General features: G+C 52.1%; 6 protein-coding genes across 6 annotated transcripts; 5 read left to right on the top strand and 1 right to left on the bottom strand.

Moving 5' to 3' along the window:
* The first annotated feature begins 1,024 nt into the window (after positions 1-1,024).
* BKA67DRAFT_552843 (uncharacterized protein) lies at positions 1,025-2,331 on the top strand. The gene is made up of 2 exons (XM_046101877.1): positions 1,025-1,600; positions 1,672-2,331. Exons 1-2 carry the CDS (start codon positions 1,093-1,095, stop codon positions 2,211-2,213), a joined length of 1,050 nt encoding a protein of 349 aa, XP_045960957.1. The 5' UTR covers positions 1,025-1,092; the 3' UTR covers positions 2,214-2,331.
* A 31-nt stretch (positions 2,332-2,362) lies between these two features.
* BKA67DRAFT_165410 (uncharacterized protein) lies at positions 2,363-3,647 on the top strand. Its single transcript, XM_046095188.1, has 3 exons — positions 2,363-2,609; positions 2,865-3,080; positions 3,175-3,647. The coding sequence occupies exons 1-3, from the start codon at positions 2,599-2,601 to the stop codon at positions 3,473-3,475; spliced, it is 528 nt and encodes a 175-aa protein (XP_045960956.1). The 5' UTR covers positions 2,363-2,598; the 3' UTR covers positions 3,476-3,647.
* A 172-nt stretch (positions 3,648-3,819) lies between these two features.
* BKA67DRAFT_531976 (Apc15p protein-domain-containing protein) lies at positions 3,820-4,925 on the bottom strand (the record flags this gene model as incomplete). The annotated part of the gene is made up of 2 exons (XM_046099462.1): positions 3,820-4,821; positions 4,890-4,925. 2 exons carry the CDS (start codon positions 4,923-4,925, stop codon positions 3,820-3,822), a joined length of 1,038 nt encoding a protein of 345 aa, XP_045960955.1.
* A 1,912-nt stretch (positions 4,926-6,837) lies between these two features.
* BKA67DRAFT_165402 (uncharacterized protein) lies at positions 6,838-7,209 on the top strand. The gene has a single exon (XM_046095187.1). It carries the CDS (start codon positions 6,957-6,959, stop codon positions 7,167-7,169), a length of 213 nt encoding a protein of 70 aa, XP_045960954.1. The 5' UTR covers positions 6,838-6,956; the 3' UTR covers positions 7,170-7,209.
* Positions 7,210-10,224: 3,015 nt separating this feature from the next.
* On the top strand, positions 10,225-17,019 carry BKA67DRAFT_655033 (glutamate synthase; the record flags this gene model as incomplete). Its single annotated transcript, XM_046106671.1, has 7 exons — positions 10,225-10,349; positions 10,406-10,459; positions 10,513-10,553; positions 10,607-11,278; positions 11,334-14,015; positions 14,073-14,084; positions 14,270-17,019. 7 exons carry the CDS (start codon positions 10,225-10,227, stop codon positions 17,017-17,019), a joined length of 6,336 nt encoding a protein of 2,111 aa, XP_045960953.1.
* A 1,102-nt stretch (positions 17,020-18,121) lies between these two features.
* BKA67DRAFT_552835 (VTC domain-containing protein) lies at positions 18,122-20,753 on the top strand. The gene is made up of 2 exons (XM_046101876.1): positions 18,122-18,768; positions 18,863-20,753. Exons 1-2 carry the CDS (start codon positions 18,129-18,131, stop codon positions 20,536-20,538), a joined length of 2,316 nt encoding a protein of 771 aa, XP_045960952.1. The 5' UTR covers positions 18,122-18,128; the 3' UTR covers positions 20,539-20,753.
* Positions 20,754-21,159: the final 406 nt, after the last annotated feature.

The raw sequence follows: 21,159 nt of genomic DNA, 5'->3' as shown, positions 1-21,159 counted from the left end.
GCCTGAGCGCCAAATCTATATGGCCAGCTATATCAAATAGAGTCTGTCTGGACCACGGATTTGTGACCAATATAGCATGCGACTGTAGAACTGCTGGCATGATCCATTGGCGGAAGAAGAACAGATAAATCGATCGCAAGGTCCAACGTCTTTTTAGACACTGCAGAGTCCCATGGTTCAGTTAAGCGGCCATGAGTCTTGAGCTGCAGGCTGCCGATTCTCTGGAACTGCACAAGCAATAATACCCCCATATCTCAGACTACCTTGCAGACAGCTATGACCTCCCTACATCGAGCTATGCTACTTGTGAGGCCGAATGCTTCCAAGCATATGGGCCACATAATTATAATTGTCCGCGTTTTCATGACTTACCGAACATTATACATCACACATCACACATCACACATCACAGGGAGAACCGATCCTCATATTGGCAAGAGATGGCATGGTGGTTTGCCAGTGTATGCGATTATACGCATAATTCAAAAGGAAAGGAAACACGACTTCCCTTATCTCGACCATAGGATGCTTGGTCATGTAATGGCAGTCTGGTACAATTGAGCGGGTTCTAACATAGCCCATGAAAAAACTCTCCTCATGAACGAATTCATTCAAGCTATGCAAAGTCGATGAAATGTCTTCGTGGACAAGATAGATGTTGTTCTGACCGAGATTTACGATTAAGGCTTGTGGTGTCGGCGATAAAACCTGCTGTAAAGTTGAACGGGGGCACTATTCTCCACTGATAAATCAGTCGCCACCCCGGAGAGTGTTACATCCTCGGTGACTTTCCAAGACTCACGACGTTTTTCGGGATCTGATTAGTGACGTATCATTGGGAACAGCGTGATATGCAGATGCCATGTGCCTTAATAATTGTTCTCGTTGTTGACATGCCGAAAATCTGGGCCAAGTACATAATTGGTTCCGAGGATATAGGCTTTGTAATAGAATGATGCCATTAGTTGATGAGCTCATTGGTCGCCCTGTGATCGGTCCCCACGAATTGGTCATCAGAAACAACGGTGCAGAGTAATATAAGAACCGCAATTCGTTCGGGACGTTTGGACAGGCCCAGACATTTGACTGTGTATGTTCAAAGTCACAGTTGTAATTTTAGAAAGAGAACTGCTACCGTATTTGATGCAAGCAGCAGCAATATCAGCAAGAAGAGCTATTACCCAATTCGCACACAGCGGCGTGAAAGACATTACGTCGTTTCCGTCGATCCGGAGAGCGAGCAAAATGACGACAGGAATCTTTAAGCACATTGACACGGTGGCACAGCCGCCCAATACCAAGCCTTGGGCCAAAGTTGATGCCGATGCGGCATCGTTCAAGCTTCTCGAGCACAAGCGCTCGGTCCACGACCTGCGAGGTCGTGAGTCCGAGTTCACAACAGATAATTCCGGTTTTGCCGTCTACAAATCACCTTCTAACGAGAAGACCTTCACGGATGACGGTGCCGTCAGGGACGGCTACTATGCCGAGGTCGAGAAATTGCTACGCAAGCAGATCCCGGGGATCAGGAAAGTTGTCATCTTCGACCACACGATCAGGCGACGCATTCCCGGTGCTGCGCGAGCGCCGGTGCAACAAGGTATATAGTTTTTAGAGCTCATGTCCCCCATGTCCTTGCCTGCATCGGTCGTTGCTAACTCTAATACCTAGTCCACGTCGACCAAACCCCAGGAGCTGTTGACGTGCGCGTAAGACGCCACTTGCCTAAAGACGAGGCCGAAGAACTTCTCAAGGGGAGGTACCAAATCATCAATGTCTGGCGACCTATCGAGAACCCGGCGAGCGACTTCCCGCTGGCCGTGATCGATTGGCGGACTACGCAACCAGAGGATTTCGTGCCGGTGGACTTGCTGTACCCAAAGCGTGCGGATGCTGCCGTGGACGACGACGATCGCGGCAAAGAGGTTAGACCTGATGAATCAAAATGGTATTCTACAGAGGGCTACGAGGTGAAGGGTGAGACCATGGCGGTCAATCCAAATCCAGCACACAAGTTCTACTACCAGAAGGACATGACACCTGATGAGGTTTTGCTGCTGAAGTGTTATGATTCTTTCGGTGAGGGTCAGCCTAAAGGCCAAAAGGGCATTGCTGTGAGGACGCCGCACACAGCATTCATCGACCCTTTGACGCCGAAGGATGCACCGGGCAGACAAAGTATCGAGGTCCGCTGCTTGGTGTTCTACGAGTAAGGACCACTGGCAGACACTACCGGTACTCCGTAGATAGCAGCGCTAGAGAAGGAGCTGACCAGTAAATGTCAATTACAGCGTACTCCTCTCGACCAAATGGAACTTCTTTTTTAATAAATCTGAACCAAACATAACGAGCTATATAAACTGAGAGTGACTCAAATTTCCAGCGGTCAAGTGATTCGCTGAGGAGCTGCCATTTAAAGATCTGAAATTGCGCAAATAGGTGATTCGTTGCACAGCCACGTGACAAGCCACAACCAGGTTGGGTTGCAAGGTGTCGTTACTTGATAAACCACCGGCAAGGAAGTTAAAGTCAACAAAGCTTTCTCTGGAGGGAACAAGATAATGCGCCCTCTCAGCCTGTGCTGACCTACAGATCATCATGTCCTCAAGGTGCGTAGTATTTTCTTTTCCTCGCACGTGCAGTTCAGCGCTTCGAGAAAAGACTCGAGTGGAACTCCTCGCCGGCTTGGCCGCCCTTCAACCTCGGGAAATGGTGACGCCACGCCGCAGAATAGGGGGCACCAGCGCACAGCGAAATGAGGGCCAAGCGGCGCCCTCGGACTTGTCGCCGTCCCCTCGATGGACAATGGTCTCGAACACACACGCGGCAGTGATGATGGGCTAACTGGTGGCTGCCCTGCACAGGTTCGGCAGCTCGAATCTACACCAGCGCGACTCGCGCAGCGCGCTCTTCGAGGGCTACAAAGGCGGCGCCGACACGACGCGGAGACAATACAGCGCGAGCCCGGCCTCGGTAGGCGGAGGCTATGGCTACGGTGGATATCCCGGCAGCAATGGAAGCGGCGGTGGCCTAGGCGTCCCATCGAGCGGAGGATTCAGGCCGGCGACGCCCAATTCGAGGTAAATATCCCCCCCCCCCCCCTTCTGCTTACACGGAGCCGTTCCCAACTTTCTGGTTGCGACCTGGTGCTGATATATATGCTTGCACGTACAGGGGTCAATACGATGCCGCGACGCTCGAACAGCTGGAGAGCCAGAACGACCAGGAGGTCTCAGGGATCATGAGCAAGGTCAAGGTGCTCAAGACGCTGTCGGTGGCCATGGGCGACGAGATTCGCGATTCCTCGGCCATGATGGACAAGATGAACGATAGCTTTGACACGACGCGGCTACGGCTTCGCGGCACGATGAATAGAATGATGCTCATGGCAGAGCGAACCGGCGTTGGCTGGAAGGTCTGGCTCGGCTTCTTTGCTGCTGTCATTTTGATCTTCGTTTACGTTTGGTTGTTCTGATGATAGATTGAGCTGTCATACGGTATTGGCGTTGTGGTGTTGTCCTGGGCTTAGAAGAGCGAAGCCGTTGAGTGAAGGCCGGGGTGTATGGAGCACATATGGCATTCGATGATGATACACTGTGTATTGGCACGACGAGAAACGGTTTCTTTCAAAAGGGTTTGTAATCCATGTACGCATAATTTCATACTTGATTCGCGGCATTAGCATCGCTAGACAGCCGGCTTGGTCTAGGGCAAAACAATATCAAGCAACCAGGGTATCAATACTCTCCATCAAATCTCGAACGCCCCTCATCTGAATAGGCCTCTGGAAACGGCCCGACCACCTCTTCCTCGAGTCCCCTAGACGCGCCTTTGGACGTGTGGGCTGCTCCCAAGCAGGCTACTTCCGTCTCTTGACAGGAGATCGCTAAAAGCAAGACTGTTGCGCGTTGCATCAGATCGTGCCAAGCTGCCCCTGAAGCGAACTGACTGTGGTGCCCGTGCAGCAGCGAAGCTAACATCGCCCTGATCATCATCACTGCTGCTTAATTCAGCTTCCGTGTCTGTGTGCTCGTATCCGCCTAAGCTCTCGGCCTCTGGCACGTCGTCATCCAGATCGACGTCCATACCCCGGTCGTCGCCATCTTCACCGATAACGTCGCCCTCTTCTATCATTTCCTGTTGGTCCTCTTCATCTACCTCATCCTCACCCCCAATGCTTTGTCTCTGCGGATCATGGGTACGGCGCATCATTTGCGCCATGAGCTCCCTTTGGAGGCGTGCTGTCCGCGCCGCGCCGGCCGGCGTCCCGACCGGGTCGGCCTCGGCCTCGGAAGAAGAAACGCTGTCTTCTTCGTCGTCACTTTCTTCAGCTGCGCTAAAGAAGTCCCCTTCTGCCTCTGGTACCTCATCATCGAGGTCTCGTTCTCCTGCCCCATCGAGCTGCACATCGTCCATGGCATCACTGCCGACAATTTCCCCCATGACGGCGTCTGGGTCGCTGGGCCCACCTTCAGCAGGATCATCACCCCCAGCAGCCTCAGCTTCGGCAAGTTCCTGAGCGAGCTGTTCGCGTCGCATGGCCTCCTGGTGCTCCTCCTGTTCTCGGCGTTCTTCGCGTATCTGGTGTAAGGTTTTGGGAATACCTGGTGGTTTCAGCCATGCGCTGCCAAAATTCGAGACATTGTGCATGCGGCGTTCGAGGTTCTGTTCATCGGCGCGCAAGCGAGCGAGTGGGGATCTCTCGATGATGTGTACGTTACGGCGCGGGTTCGCTTGAGGGTGGGCGCTGTCGAGAGGCTGTTGCTGATGATCGTGCGTTACAGTCGGATTGCGAGAGGACGTGAACCAGAGCGAATGCGACTGAACCCCCAGCGTCAGCTTTGTACTGCAGGTTGGGGAGGGATTTGAGATATGAACGGAGGACTAACGTCGCGTGGGGCGAGATCAGGCAGTAGAGACAGCATGATGGCGCTTTGTGATGCTACAAACACATGTGAACTCTGAAGCGATTGTGTTTGGTGGGAGAGAAATACTGTGACCAATTCAGGCTTGAGCAGCCGTGAGCAATTGGTCTGGGACAGTAACACGACGACGCTTGGCCTTTCCCCAAGCTGCGGCTTCAGGCATGGGGAGCGGAAGTCACAGCAGACCTCAGTCTCTAATCAAAGTCGTCAAAACAATCCACCCCACTAATCTACTGTGTAAGCTACGGAGTACGTATAAGTACTGTGTACATTTGGGCACCGGCCCCCTGAGCAGTGACCGCCAGCTGGATCCCACCTTGGCTTGCTTGGACGCACTACGGAGTCCAGGGAGTGTGTTCTTGTACCATGGTAGATACATATGTAGGTGCTACCTAACCCATGTGGCTTCAGGGTGAGCCGGGACCATCGTGGGGTAGCGGGGTATCTTATTGTTGCTTGGAACTATGTATAGTACGTAATTAATCCAGGCCGTAATGTTGTCATCTGGGAGGTGCTGAGTTCTGGTATGTATTTGTATCATGTATTTCTTGCACATGTGAGAATACACAGTAGCGCCTGTGAAGTCAGTTGCTTGCCCGTTTGCGGAAGTAAGATGGCCCTAGATTGCTTTCATGTTTTAATATGGTGTTGTGTCATCAATACTAACTCGCGGAATGACTACGACTCTTCGCAATCATTTGTGTGTGAAACAGTCTGCACCATTACTGTATGTAGCACACATGCAGTATATAGCACAGGGCTATCGCAACTTTCACCACAAAAACCTTTCCAGCGGACTACATAGCCAATTCACTTTCGCAAATATCGGCTGACCGGTCCGGGGCTTACCAGGTGGTTTTCGTGAGGTAATGGATGAAAGCCCTGGCTTCAACCAAAAGTCGATCATAAAACCGGTCCTATGGAACCAACACCAGTCAGCCACTCGTACATTTGTGATTTGGTAGCGGTGTGCTTAATTTAAAACTTGTTGTTCGTAAAAAAAAATCACAAACATGTTGATTCGAGTTTCGCCGAAATAGCCAGTCCAGGATGTACTATTGTAGAAACCTAGCAACAGTCTATGACTTGCGGAATTTATCGGAACGTGGATGAAATTTTTTGCTCTATTTGTGCGGAACAGCGCTTGCCGCCATGCTCTCTTGAATGATGATGGTCTGACTCTGGTAGGTCCGGTCACCTTCCCATGCAAGATCCGCCGCTTGAAAGTGTGAGGAGTTGTGAGGGCAAGAAAATTGATTTGAATATCGGCCGATGTCGGGTTGGCCTAGCAGGGAAGACAAACCGCTGGCCAAGTCAAGCGTGCATCACTCGACTCAACGGCACGTGACAATGGTCAATATGCAGGCCAGTTGGTCATAATAGACCTTCACATAGATGTCTCCCATGTGTCTCATTAATTCTTTTAATAAATTGCAGGTTGGATAATCGGATAACCAGGTTCGCGAGATGTCCCAGCCGGAGAAGTCACCGTCTAAGGCCCACTGTCGCAACTTTGCAACCTCGTGGGAAGGCTCTTCTCGGAGACCTATACTTAGTACTTAATTGCAAATTCCATCAGACAAGCCAACAATGACGTTAACATGGTCGTGGGCGAGGTAAAGTAGCATCACACTTCAAAGTTCGTTGAAACGCGAGATAAGAAATATGCTGGTGCTGATTGGTTCCTCAATGTCAAGCTGACAGATCTCTATTACTGACCATGTACGAGGCTGCATGACTGCAAAATGGTCACGAGCGCGGATGCACTAATTCCAATTCATTAGATGCACGATCCATGTATATGTAGCCCTTTGCATTTGGAGGCGAATGCAGGGTCACTTGCATTAAGCTGTGTATACTCGGTTAACTAATTGAAAATGCCGCCCCCATGGGCTCTTTCTAACTGTTCATTGGCCATATATTTTATTACAAGAATTAAATGTGAATAGCCAAGCCGGTAGGGCGTTGGACATTTTGCTTTGTGAGCTTCTGCCCGCAGCGGCCTAAGGCTGTTTCGTTCTTAGATCTCCCATGTTCAAGCATATTTTGCCCTTTGCCTATATCTTGGAACATGCTTTTGGGTATAGTATACCTCAAAGCCCTATAACGACATGGGAGTGCTGCCGATCACAGTCTTCGCTGTTGTGCTTCTTGAGCCTTTGGCCCCTCGAGCTTCTGCGTCCCAATTCATGTAACATTAACAGCACCCCCTGCTGCTTAGCACGGTATTTACCTCGACGCTAAATTGCGTTCGCAGGTATATCCTTGTCGGCCTTTCGCGAGCGGGGCGTCACTTTTCCACAAGGCGACATCGGCCATGACAGCTATGGAAAAGATGCTCTTTCATTGGCTTTTGATAAATGGAATTGCGCCCACCAACACAATTCTAGAGATGCGTGGTTGACTGGACCCCTAGCACATGCTCGAAAGGTTAAGTGTGGGGTGGGGCTCGTACGGCTGAAGCTTTCATGATCAATCTCCGTGAACATGGTAAAGAAGGCAGCGAGTTCGAGCTCTTGAGACCCTCCCGACCGGCGGAAAGCGCCGATATAAGAAGTCATCTGGATTGGTCCAGAAACAGTCTGTTCCGTAATCCTTCGACGCAATGGTAGATTTCGTCGAGACATGCGAGATATTGTAGGAGCCAAACTGAGCGCACTACAGTGCTTTTGCCCTCTTGGGAAAGCTGGCCGGCGAGCAAAACGCCATGTACATGGACGCTTGAAAGTTAATGCATTTGCCAGACTCCAAACCTGCTTATACTAAAACGCTTGAACACAGGGCGACCATACTCGAAACTTCTGTATGGAGCCAAGCATGCTTCAGTCTGCAGCTTATTTGTCGCAGAGTCCCATTGGACGGCCGTATATCTAGCTTGCACCTGAAGAAACAAAGAATGTTGCTCTGGTAGAGCCAGGCGCCTCAAAAGACAACATTTGAGGCTGGGTTTGGTGGAACGTTGCCACCGATGGCTGGACAGAACCATAATTGTCCGAGATTGCTTAGGCAAGTGCCCGCATTCACAAGTAGTCTGCAAGCGACAGCGGAATTTGTTGTATTATCTGTTTGTAAGCATATTGGCAACACACAACGCATAGTCCCCAAGCAACTCCGAATTTTGGAGGAGGCGGATACCACCCCACCCAAAATATAGACCAATAATGGCTGGACTAATTTCACACAATGCACGCTGAGGGTTTTATGGACAGGACCAAAAAGACATGGACATACTGTACCAAGGTAAGCAAACGGACTTCAGCTTCATATGGATACTCCTAGATCGATCACCATTTCCAAGGTTTATCGACATGTGCCAGGTAGGTTACCACATGAACTCTGATTGTTTGGACTGCTTCCACGTCCCTAATTTTTCTCCCCCCCCCCCCCCTCTCGCGGCTATGTAATGTGCATACTCCTAGGTTAGGCCAATCAGCATAGTGCATTTGTAAGTTCAGAGACTGAAGAGACTCCGTCAACGTCACCCAAGCTCGCTAGCCGTTTTGTCTAAACCCCTAGTCGAGGGAGTTGACTGGGGGGGTAACAAAGGTGGATCTAGCAAAGACCTCTCACCACTGGCTGGTTTTGATTGTCTCCCACAAATCTGTGTCCGTCTCTCGGCGAGTTCCCCTCCCCCACTCTCACTTATTGAGAGACTAGACTAGGACCATGGCTAGATGGGACCGATCTGCCACATGTTTAGCAGGGTGGTTTGCGAATATCTTTTTGCTTTATGGCTTTAGGAACGGGACGGTAGTCGGAACGGGGTGTAGGATGTAGGGCAGTAGGCAGTAGGCAGTCTTTCTCCCCATCAAGCCCCTCCCCGTAGTACCATTATAAGCAAAGAAGGTTTCCCAGTTTCTCACCATCTCTTCTCCCTTTCTACTCTTCTTTTGCCAGACGACTCTACTATCCTCTCTATAACTGCTTGAGAGTGCCATCCGTCCAGTAGAGCTGACTCTGACGACAGACCAGAAGAGAGTCTTCTAATATTTACATGTGAGTATAGAAATCATCTGCGCACCTCCCCCCCAAAGCACAGAATATATACCATATGGACCTCGTCTGTGGACGACTTTCATTACCCGGATCTCGACAAGGGTTTTTTCGACGAACGGGCGCAAGCGACATGTGCCAGGCTACTTGATCGAGACGAAGCCCTGCGAAATTAAGGTCATCTGCGAATTTTGTGCTGCGATAGAGGCTGTAAACACGCGATCGCCTCACTCAGGTACTAGGGACCAATGCGGTGCTCTCCACGGTCGCCTCGGTCGCCTCGGTCGTGCGAATGCAACCCTCCGCCGGTACCAACTCTCTGCCCGCGACTCAGTCATTGGATCCATATCGCGCAGTGAGAAAGATGGGATAAAAAATTCGGTGGCTGCCATAGGTCGCGTTAGCTTGTCACCCTTCAACAGGCCGATCTCTTAGCCGCATGAGCAAGTACCGTGGGTCGCAATTGGTTGTCGTCATATCTACCCCACGTCCATTTTTCTCTCTCTCGGTCTCTCTCCCGCTTGCTGGTGTGCTGGGTTCTGGTTGGACATGGATACTGCCAAATCCGGATGCAAGCTGTCGAGCTTTCCAAAAAGCTTTCGGCGCTAGAGCTGTGGCCTTGCATCACATGAAGCGGGATATGCTGGGCAATTGAGAAAATCACATCTCCGTCGAGCGATCTGTGGCTTCAAAGTGGATTCAAAGTCTCAATCTTGCGCAGCCAATTAACACCTTGATTATTCTGTCAAGGACGCACGTTAAACCACATCGCTCCTCCTTCTGCACCGAGACTTTGCCTAGGAATAAGAATAATATTGAGAACAAGAATAAACCGCCTACACCCAAATTCGACGCTGTTCGGATTACTAGCAAGTCAGCATTACCGAGACTCGGAAGGGCTGGTTTTTTTTTTCCTACGTATACTCATCCAGACGACAAACGACAGACGGCATTCGCGCGAGCCATAAAGAGCCATCTTCGATTCACATCAGTTCTTCGGTGACGGAAATTGGCCATTGACCATCATCCTACGAGTCTGCCACCCCTCTACCTCGCCCACATACTCGGTCCCTGCCGCGTTCCACCGGATCTTGTCTACAGCAAACCCTGCTCCCACGACCATGGCTTGACCAAACTCACCTGCAAAAAACTTCTATCTATCTTGAGACGGTAAACTGACCTGTATTTCTCAATTAGACTTGACCTTTGAGCGGCAAACGCTGCCCTCGCCGCCGAAGTTGCCCCCCTGCGAACATCTTCTCGATACCCTCGATACCCACCCCAGTAACATACCCACTTGCCTAGCATGGGCTTACCGGTGGAATTCGACGACAGACAAACTTCAATTGAGTCTGAGGTGGAGACCTACCATCCTTATGAATATCAGACGGAGAACAATGGCTCGTGGGCTGGTGCCCTGCCCGTGAAGCAGTAGGTTCAGATGTAAATATTCCAAGCTGCAACAAGCGCTGACTGGGTATCATTAGGGGTTTGTATGACCCCGAGCTAGAAAAGGATGCTTGTGGTGTTGGTTTTGCATGGTATGGATCCCAAACCTGACACGCCTTCGGAATCTCAATTGACCAGCATGTAGCCATATCAAGGGTGTACCCAGCCACAAGATTGTTAGCGATGGTGAGTTTCGGCCGTGCCTCTCCGCGAAGGTATAACAACTGACAGCGCCATAGCACGAAACCTGCTGTGCAACATGACCCACCGTGGAGCGGTGGGTTCTGATGCTCGTGACGGTGATGGTGCTGGTGTTATGACTTCGATTCCCCACAAATTCTTTATCAAGAACTTTGAGCGCGAGGTTGGCATTAAGCTGCCTCCTCTCGGTCAGTACGCTGTGGGAAACCTTTTCTTCAAGCCAGACGAGGAGACCCTGCAGGAGTCGAAGAGGCAATTGGAAGATATTGCCGAGTCGCTTGGGCTGAGGGTCTTGGGATGGCGAGAACCCCCTGTAGACTCTACTCTTCTTGGCCCTGCCGCAAAGTCGCGTGAGCCCACCATTCTGCAGCCCTTTGTGGTGCTTACTTCTGCATATGGCTCCGGGGATGCTCCTGAAATCACGGACCCCGAGCAATTTGATGACAGACACTTCGAGAGGCAACTGTATGTGCTTCGAAAGCGTGCGACTCACACCATCGGCCTTCACAACTGGTTCTACCTGTGCTCCTTATCAAACAGAAACATTGTCTACAAGGGACAACTTTCTCCCGTGCAGGTCTACTCGTACTATCACGATCTGGTGAACGCTGATTACCAAGCCCATTTTGCCTTGGTGCACTCTCGTTTCTCCACAAACACATTCCCTTCCTGGGATCGTGCACAGCCTCTGAGATGGGCGGCACACAATGGTAAGCACAGGTCCTGTTTTGAATGCACAAGTCGCGCATACTGAGACGAGCATAGGTGAAATCAACACCCTTCGTGGTAACAAGAACTGGATGCGTGCCCGCGAGGGTGTCATGCAATCAGATATCTTTGGCGATGAGCTGGAGCAGCTCTACCCAGTTGTTGAGGATGGTGGTTCTGATTCCGCTGCCTTCGACAACGTGCTGGAGCTTCTGACCATCAACGGTGTGCTCTCTTTGCCCGAAGCCGTTATGCTGATGGTCCCAGAGGCATGGCAGGGTAACACTGCCATGGACCCCAAGAAGGCCGCATTTTACGAATGGGCTGCATGCCAAATGGAGCCCTGGGATGGTCCTGCCCTTTTCACCTTCGCTGATGGTCGCTACTGCGGTGCCAACCTTGACCGTAACGGCCTGCGTCCCTGCCGTTACTACATCATGGACGATGATCGCATTATTTGCGCTTCAGAAGTCGGCACCATTCCCGTGGATCCCGAGAGAGTTATTCAAAAGGGTCGTCTGCAACCCGGAAAGATGTTGCTAGTTGATACCCAAGCTGGACGATTGATTGACGACTCGGAGCTCAAGAATGCAGTCTCTAGTAGAAATGACTTCCGTTCTTGGATTGACAATGAGCTGATTAGTCTGCCCAAGGTGCTCAGCCAAGCAACCGAAAGTGGCCTCGACATTGCTCCTAAGCCCGACCTTTCCAAGATCCAAGAGGATCCTCTTTTGCTCGCCTTCGGCTACACACATGAGCAGGTCAGCTTGCTGCTGGCTCCCATGGCTCAAGACGAGAAGGAGGCTTTGGGGTCAATGGGCAACGATGCTCCATTGGCTTGTCTGTCACAAGCACCGCGCCTCCTGTACGAGTACTTCCGTCAGCTATTCGCTCAGGTCACAAACCCCCCAATCGACCCCATCAGAGAGTCCATTGTCATGTCTCTTGACTGCTATGTTGGGCCCCAGGGTAACCTGCTCGAGATGGACTCATCCCAGTGCGGTCGCCTGTTGCTTCCTAGCCCTATCCTCTCCATTCCAGAGTTCAATGCCCTGACCAACATATCGAAAACCCACCCTCAATGGACGGTCAAGACCATTGACCTGACTTTTCCCAAGAAGGATGGTGTTGCTGGTTACCTGAAGCACCTCGACAACATTTGCGACGAAGCCACCGCGGCTATCGAGGCTCACGACCGCATCATTGTCCTGTCCGACCGCAAGGTCTCCAAGGATCGCGTGGCGGTTTCTACCTTGCTTGCCTCTGGCATGGTCCACCATCATCTGGTCAGCAACAAGTGGCGGTCCATGGCTGCTATCGTCCTTGAGTCTGCCGAGGCCCGTGAAGTTCACCACATGTGCGTGTTACTCGGTTACGGAGCTGATGCTATTAACCCCTACCTTGCCATGGAAGCCATCATCAAGCTCAACCGGGAGGGTCTTATTCGAAAGAAGCTTTCTGACGATGCTTTGATCGCCAATTACAAACACTCGGTCGATGGTGGTATTCTCAAGGTCATGTCCAAGATGGGTATCTCTACGCTCGCCTCTTACAAGGGAGCCCAGATCTTCGAGGCCCTGGGTGTTGACGACGATGTCATCGAAAGATGTTTCCGAGGCACTGCCTCCCGTATCAAGGGTGCTACATTCGAGATCATCGCAGAAGACGCTTTCAGATTCCACGAGCGTGGCTTCCCCTCTCGCTACACTGTTGGTCCTACTGGACTTCCTGAGTCCGGCGAATACCATTGGCGAGACGGCGGCGAGGCTCACGTTAATGACCCGACGTCGATTGCCAATATACAGGATGCCGTACGCAACAAGAACGACAAGTCCTACGAAGCTTACTCGAGATCTGAGTATGAGCAGATCAAGGCCTGTACACTGCGCGGTATGCTCGACTTCAAGTTTGATGAGTGCACCCCCATTCCCATTGATCAGGTGGAGCCCTGGACTGAGATTGTCCGCCGTTTCTGCACCGGTGCCATGTCTTATGGTTCCATCTCCATGGAGTCTCACTCTACCCTGGCTGTGGCAATGAACAGGCTTGGTGGTAAATCCAACACTGGTGAAGGTGGTGAAGATCCTGAGAGGTCTCAGGTCATGACCAACGGAGACACGATGCGGTCTGCAATCAAGCAGATTGCTTCAGGACGATTCGGTGTCACTTCTGCCTACCTGGCCGACTCCGATGAGCTTCAGATCAAGATGGCCCAGGGCGCCAAGCCCGGTGAAGGTGGTGAGCTGCCTGGACACAAGGTCTCCAAGTCCATTGCTCGGACCCGTCACTCCACCCCTGGTGTCGGTCTTATCTCGCCTCCTCCTCATCACGATATCTACTCCATCGAGGACTTGAAGCAGCTGATCTACGACCTCAAGTGCTCCAACCCCCGATCTCGTGTCTCTGTCAAGCTTGTTTCGGAGACTGGTGTTGGTATCGTTGCTTCTGGTGTCGCCAAAGCTAAGGCTGATCACATCCTAATCTCTGGCCATGACGGTGGCACTGGTGCGTCTCGATGGACTGGAATCAAGTACGCTGGCCTTCCTTGGGAGTTGGGTCTCGCCGAGACTCACCAGACTCTTGTTCTGAACGACCTTCGAGGTCGTGTCGTCGTGCAGACCGATGGTCAGCTCCGTACTGGACGCGATGTCGCTCTGGCATGTCTGCTTGGTGCGGAGGAATGGGGTTTCGCGACAACACCTCTGATTGCGATGGGTTGCATTATGATGCGCAAGTGTCGTAAGTTTATGGATCATTGAAAACTGCACTCGCAACTTGAAGCTAACTATTCTCCAGATCTTAACACCTGTGAGTGACTCCCGGAGGCTTCTTTTTCCTTGTCTTTTTCTTTTCTTCTTCTTCTTCTTATAAAGCTTCTATTCGGAGTGCCCATTGGCTTAAATCGTCCTTTGCTCTTGTGTCACAACTTATGTTGCTCATACAGTCTTGTCAAATAACCTGGAAGGAGCAATTACTGACTCTCGATGTTGTAGGCCCCGTTGGTATTGCCACCCAGGACCCTGAGCTTCGCAAGAAGTTCACTGGTACCCCCGAGCATGTCATTAACTTCTTTTACTACGTCGCCAATGAGCTTCGAGCCATCATGGCTAAGCTTGGTTTCCGTACCATCAATGAGATGGTTGGTCACGTTGAGGTCCTAAAGGTCAAAGACGATCTTCGCACCAACAAGACTGCGAACATCGATCTCTCTTTGATTTTAACACCTGCCCATAAGCTTCGACCTGGTGTCGCCACTTTTAACGTCCGCAAGCAGGATCACAAGCTACACGTCCGATTGGACAACAAGCTTATCTCCGAGGCTGAGTTGACACTGGACAAGGGTCTGCCGAGCAGAATTGAGTGTGATATCACCAATACCGACCGAGCTATGGGTACTTCCCTGTCTTACCACATCTCCAAGCGATATGGTGAGGCTGGCTTGCCGTTGGACACTGTCCACGTCAATATCAAGGGCTCTGCCGGTCAGTCCTTCGGCGCCTTCCTCGCGCCGGGTGTCACCTTGGAGCTAGAGGGTGATGCCAATGACTACGTCGGTAAGGGTCTATCCGGTGGTCGCATGATTATCTACCCACCTCGATCTGCCGTCTTCAAGGCCGAAGAGAACATTTTGATTGGTAACACCTGCTTGTACGGTGCAACGAGTGGCAGCTGTTTCTTCCGCGGTATTGCGGCCGAGAGATTCGCTGTCCGTAACTCAGGTGCCACTGCCGTTGTTGAAGGTGTTGGCGACCACGGTTGTGAGTACATGACTGGCGGTCGTGTCGTCGTTCTCGGAAGCACTGGCCGCAACTTCGCTGCTGGTATGTCTGGTGGTATTGCCTATGTTCTCGACATTCACCGCGACTTTGAGTCCAAGCTCAACATGGAGATGGTCGAAGCTTCTAGCCTCGAGGACCCCGCCGAGATTGCTTTCTTGCGCGGCCTGATTGAGGATCACCATCACTATACTGGGTCTGAGCTGGCTGCTCGCATCCTCGTCGACTTCAACAGAGCTCTACCTCGATTCGTCAAGGTTCTGCCGGTCGACTACAAGAGAATTCTCGAGCAGGAGGCTGCCAAGGCCGCTGAGGCCAAGCGTGCTGAGTACAATCTTCCCATACTCCCTGGGGCCAAGCCCAAGAAGGAGGAGCACAAGGCGTCCAAGCTTCAAGATATGGAAGAGGCAGTCGGCGACAATGCAGCTGAGAAGAAACGATCTCTAGTTCTGGACAAGACCAAGGGTTTCATGAAGTACCAGCGACGATCTGAGAAATACAGAAATGCTAAGACCCGTACCAAGGACTGGCAGGAACTGTCCCAGCGCCTCGACGAGGATGAGCTCAAGTACCAATCCGCTCGTTGCATGGACTGTGGTGTTCCCTTCTGTCAGTCTGACAGTGGTTGCCCGATCTCCAATATCATTCCTAAGTGGAATGAACTGGTATTCCAGAACCAGTGGCAAGAAGCTCTCAACCGCCTGTTGATGACCAACAACTTCCCTGAGTTCACAGGCCGTGTCTGTCCTGCTCCTTGCGAGGGTGCTTGTGTTCTAGGTATCAACGAGGATCCTGTTGGTATCAAGTCAATTGAATGTGCCATCATTGACCGCGGCTTTGAGCAGGGCTGGATGGTTCCTCAACCTCCTGAGGTTCGCACTGGCAAGAACATTGCCATTGTTGGCTCTGGACCTGCCGGTCTGGCCGCTGCTGACCAGCTGAACCGAGCTGGTCACTCTGTCACTGTTTACGAGCGTGCTGACAGACCGGGTGGCCTGCTTATGTACGGCATCCCCAACATGAAGCTCGACAAGCGCATCGTCAAGCGCAGAACTGACTTCATGGCCGCTGAAGGTGTCATCTTCAAGACTGGTGTCGCCATTGGTGAGGACATCACCTTGACAGACCTGAAGGCTCAAAACGATGCAGTTATCATCGCTACCGGTGCTACTGTCGCTCGGGACCTGCCCATCAAGGGCCGCAACCTGGAGGGAATCCACTTCGCCATGGAGTTCCTGCACAAGAATACAAAGTCACTACTCGACTCGGAGCTACAGGACAATGCTTACCTCTCTGCCAAGGGCAAGGACGTCATAGTCATTGGTGGTGGTGACACTGGAAACGACTGCATTGGTACCTCCGTACGTCACGGTGCCAAGTCGGTTATCAACTTCGAGCTCTTGCCTCAGCCTCCTCCCCAGCGTGGTAGTGACAACCCCTGGCCCCAGTGGCCCCGTATCTACCGTGTTGACTACGGTCACACCGAGGTCAAGCAGCACATGGGTAAGGACCCCCGTGAGTACTGCATCATGTCGGAAGAATTCGTGGACGATGGCAGTGGCCGCGTCAAGGGTATCAACACCATCCGTGTTGAGTGGACCAAGTCCGCTACTGGTGGCTGGGACATGAAGAAGCTTGAGGAAACGAAGCAATTCTTCCCTGCTGACCTTGTCCTCCTCTCGATGGGTTTCCTTGGGCCTGAGGCCCGAGTTCTGGGTGACGACATTGAGAAGGATACTCGCAAGAACGTCAAGACCGCTGCGGGCTCGTACGCCACCAACGTCCCTGGCATCTTCGCGGCTGGTGATTGCCGGCGCGGTCAATCTTTGATCGTGTGGGGTATCAATGAAGGACGACAAGCTGCCCGGGAAGTCGATCTTTACCTCGAGAAGTACACCAGTCTTCCTGTCACTGGTGGTATCGTCAAGCGCACTGCCCAGGAGATCTTCAGTATCAGTGCTGCTTAAGTGGGCAGGTCAACAGCCGCCAATGTGTAACGCTATGTCTACGAATAAAATGTGATGACGCGGAATAGCTCCCGTCGGTGCTAGATTTGGGAGATGGTAAATAGGGGGTCAAGTGTTTTTTGTTTTATTTTATTTTGGCAAAAACTGATTTTACGATACCATGAGAACGACTGAGAAAAAGTTATGAAACCCGGCTCAAGGGCGGCATTTGCAATAGTGGATTCTTTACGGCCTTCGTTTCATGTTCCTCGTTGCGAAAAGTTTAGATGGGTGGTTTTTCGTTGGGATTGTTCTCTGGGCTTGAGCGAGATGGACATACACATACAGCACAATTTAATAGCACTGAGATACATAGGAAACAATGACAACCACTTGATGAAACTACCCCACAATGTGATGGCCTCTTGTAGTCTCCCTAGCCTGGTGACAATCGGTATAGCGGGAGACATAACCATGATCGCATTACGGGTTTGATGTTTACGCGGGCACGGGATCAATGGCGTCTGTCGTCAGCACAATTTGGCTGCCCCGGGCTGCTTGTCTCATTCATATGATCTGTGAATGACTGGACGGACTCCGGCGATCCTGCGCGTTACCGCACCGTAGCAGAGTACGTACCCCACCGACCTTCGGTTGATAGTTCGAGCACGTGTGCCCAGACGGGCAGTAATTGGTCAATTGGGCCGGAGCCACTGTATCTGCCTACGAGTCTACCAAGCAACCCGTACAAGAGGCATGACCGGGAGAGGCCTGGATAGGCCTGAAGACGCCTGCAGAGGAGCTGCAGTGGGCACTGAGTGCTCTGGTTCCCGCCAAAGCGGGGAGCGACTGGGGGGGCAGCTCACGGGTGACGAAATTATGTACATTAGTTCGTGGTCATGGTCACCGTCACTGAAACTTTCCAACGTGGAGTGAGGCTTGATTGCAAAAACACGCCGTCTTGTCGCGCACCAACTCCAGCAATCCGTGTTGTATTGTATCGTATCGTGTCGCATCGCAGCGCCTCCAACCTGCTCACTGGTATCAGCTTGATCATACACCTCTACACATTAAACCGTCCTTATCGACAGAGGCAAGCCCCCCCCCCCCCCCCCCCCCCCCCCCCCGTCATGCGTTTCGGCAAGACTCTCCGCGAGTCCACATATGGACCATGGAAGGACCAGTACATCAACTACTCCAAGTTGAAGAGCCTTCTGCGCGAGGACGAGCGGGACGATGACACACAGTGGACCGAAGAAGACGAGGAAAAGTTCAGCAACGAGATCTTCAGCGTCGAGCTCGACAAGGTCGCCGCATTCCAAGACAAAACCGTTGCGAGCCTCCAGAAGCGCACCGACGACGCCTTTGACAAGCTGAAGGAGTTTACCCCTTCCGACTCCAAACCAAAGGGCGACATTGCCACCCAGCGCCTCAAGGAGCTCAAGGCACAGATCGACTCCATCACCAACGAGGTCGAGCAGCTCAAGAAGTACAGCAGTGTCAACTACACCGGTTTCCTCAAGATTGTTAAGAAGCACGACCGGAAGCGCGGCGACAGATACAAGGTCCGCCCCCTCATGAAGCTCAGGCTGTCCGACCGCGGCCTCAACGACGAGAAGGCCTACTCGCCCCTGCTGAAAAAGCTCTCGACTATTTACTACATCATTGATTCCCACCTCGAGAGTGGCTCGGAGCAGGGCCAGGCGCTGCCCCCCGACCTGGAACACCAGGAGGAAGTCAAGAACGGAGAAAGATACACTGCACACAAGTGTAAGTTTCATGACCTGTAGCCTCCAACCAATCGACCCACCATGGTCCTGTCCTTTGCAATTTCTCGGTAGCTAACTCCTCAAATCCGATTCAGTCTGGATCCATCCGGACAATCTTCTCGAGGTCAAGACGTACATCCTCCGCCGTCTGCCCGCCCTTGTTTACAGCGACTCATCTGCCAAGGAGCTTGACGGGAAGGAAGACCCCAGCATCACCTCCCTGTACTTCGACAATTCCAAGTTCGACCTCTACATGCGAAAGGTTGAGCGCCAGGTTGATGTGTCGTCCCTTCGCCTCCGATGGTACGGCCAGCTGAGCAAGAAACCAGACATATATCTGGAGCAGAAGATCATCTACGAGAATGGCACCAGCGAGGAGAAGAAAATCAACATCAAGGACAAATACATCAAGCAGTTCATAGACGGCGAGTACAAGATGGAGAAGACCGTGCAGAAGATGGAACGACAAGGACAGCAGTCCGACAAGGTCGAGACTTTCAAGGATACCGCCGACGCCATCCAAGACTTCATCACCAAGAACAAGCTGGAGCCTGTTGTAAGGTCTATTTACACCCGCACGGCTTTCCAGAAGCCCGCCGATGATCGTGTCCGGATCGCTATCGACTCGGACATTGCTTTCGTTCGCGAGGACACGCTCGACAGAGACAGACCATGCCGCGACCCGAGCAGCTGGCACCGACGTGATATCGACGACAGCAACATGTCGTACCCCTTCAAGAACATCAACCAGAGCGAGGTCGCCAAGTTCCCCTTTGCACTACTGGAGATCAAGACCAAGGAGGATGCGAGCCGCAGAAGACCGGCATGGGTTGAGGACCTAATGGGCTCCCACCTCGTTCACTCGGCTCCCCGGTTCTCCAAGTTTGTCCATGGCGTAGCATCCTTGTTTGAGGACCACGTCAACAATCTGCCATTCTGGCTCAGCGACCTAGAAAGGGACATTCGCAAAAGCCCCAAGCAGGCATTTGACGAAGAGGAGCAGAGGAAGGCTCGTCGCGCAGAAGACGCCCAAGTCGTAGGAAGTTTCTTGGGTAAGAGCACTGCCTCCTACAAGGCTGCCGCGAGTGGGTCATATAAACCCGCCGCAAGTTCACCTGTCGGCCAGTCATACCTTGCTCAACGAATCCAGTCCGAGGAACATGCAACGCGGACCAACGAGCTGTCCTCGACGACCATTGGTGAGCATCAGGGCGAAGACGAGGAAGACGAGGAGGCGAATGGCCAGCAGAGCTATGGCACCCTCGGCAAGATTCTTCCCAGCTTCTCCATTGGTAGCTATGCCCGTCTTCGCAAAGATCGCGTCAAGCTTCCTGATGGCGTCGTCGAGCCCACGGCTTGGATCAAGAACGAGGGAGAGCTCAAGGTTGAGCCCAAAGTCTGGCTGGCCAACGAGCGCACATTCCTCAAGTGGCAGCACATTTCCGTGCTGCTTGGCTCCCTAGCTGTTGGTCTCTACACATCGGCGGGCGAGAATTTCCTGGCCGAGTGCATGGGCGTTGCCTACGTTGCCATCGCTGCGGTGACTGGGCTGTGGGGATACATCATGTTCAACAAGCGGCAGAGTATGATCATAGAGCGTAGCGGCAAAGATTTCGACAACATGGTCGGTCCAATGGTTGTCAGCGTTGCCATGATGATCGCCTTGGTTCTGAATTTTGTGTTCGCTTACCGGGAGGCGTTTGGGAAACTGCACGGTGAAGCACAACCGGCGGGCAACGACACAGCAAAGTACATCGTTGGGGAGCTGTAAAGCAAACCACCGCTAGGCTTGCCCATGCAGGTACGGAAACTTGGGTGTATGTGTTGAGGCCGCGAGATGCTTACGAGAAGGGGCTGGTCAGCAGCACTGTATGTATATAGATCACGGTAGGGCTGCTCAGAGCAGACCTTGCATACAAATCACGTCCCACTGCGCATATAGCTCGGAATAAATATGACATACTCCGACTTGAAAATAGAGAAGATGTTTCGGGCAATTCCATCATTGTTTAGTCGTATGACCTAGACGGCCGAGTGGTATTCCCAGTCCATTCCCTCCGCGAAGTGATGAACTGTAATTAGTGTGAACGGCAGCCAACTAATTTTACGAGAGCTTTCGCCGCCTTCTAACCCCAGCCACACATGAGCCAGGCTTACGTAGCATTAGCCTCTCTTTCACAATGTTGATCTACGTGATGTGAGCTACATGCGAGTTACATACTCGCTTCAGCTTCACATCGTCACAGTCGCGTTTGGAAGCCGCCTATAATTGTCATTGTGTCCGTGTACAACGCGGCACGGCGGGTCGAGGGGCGGCTGGAATCTGTCGATGAAACAAGTTTGTGATTCTCATGTTTCCCCGATCAACGAAATCCTAATTGTCGAACTCTAA

Source organism: Truncatella angustata, assembly GCF_020726525.1.
Source record: "Truncatella angustata strain MPI-SDFR-AT-0073 chromosome Unknown BKA67scaffold_2, whole genome shotgun sequence".
Classification (NCBI taxonomy): Eukaryota; Fungi; Ascomycota; class Sordariomycetes; order Amphisphaeriales; family Sporocadaceae; genus Truncatella; species Truncatella angustata.
This window is presented reverse-complemented; position numbering and strand designations above follow the sequence as displayed.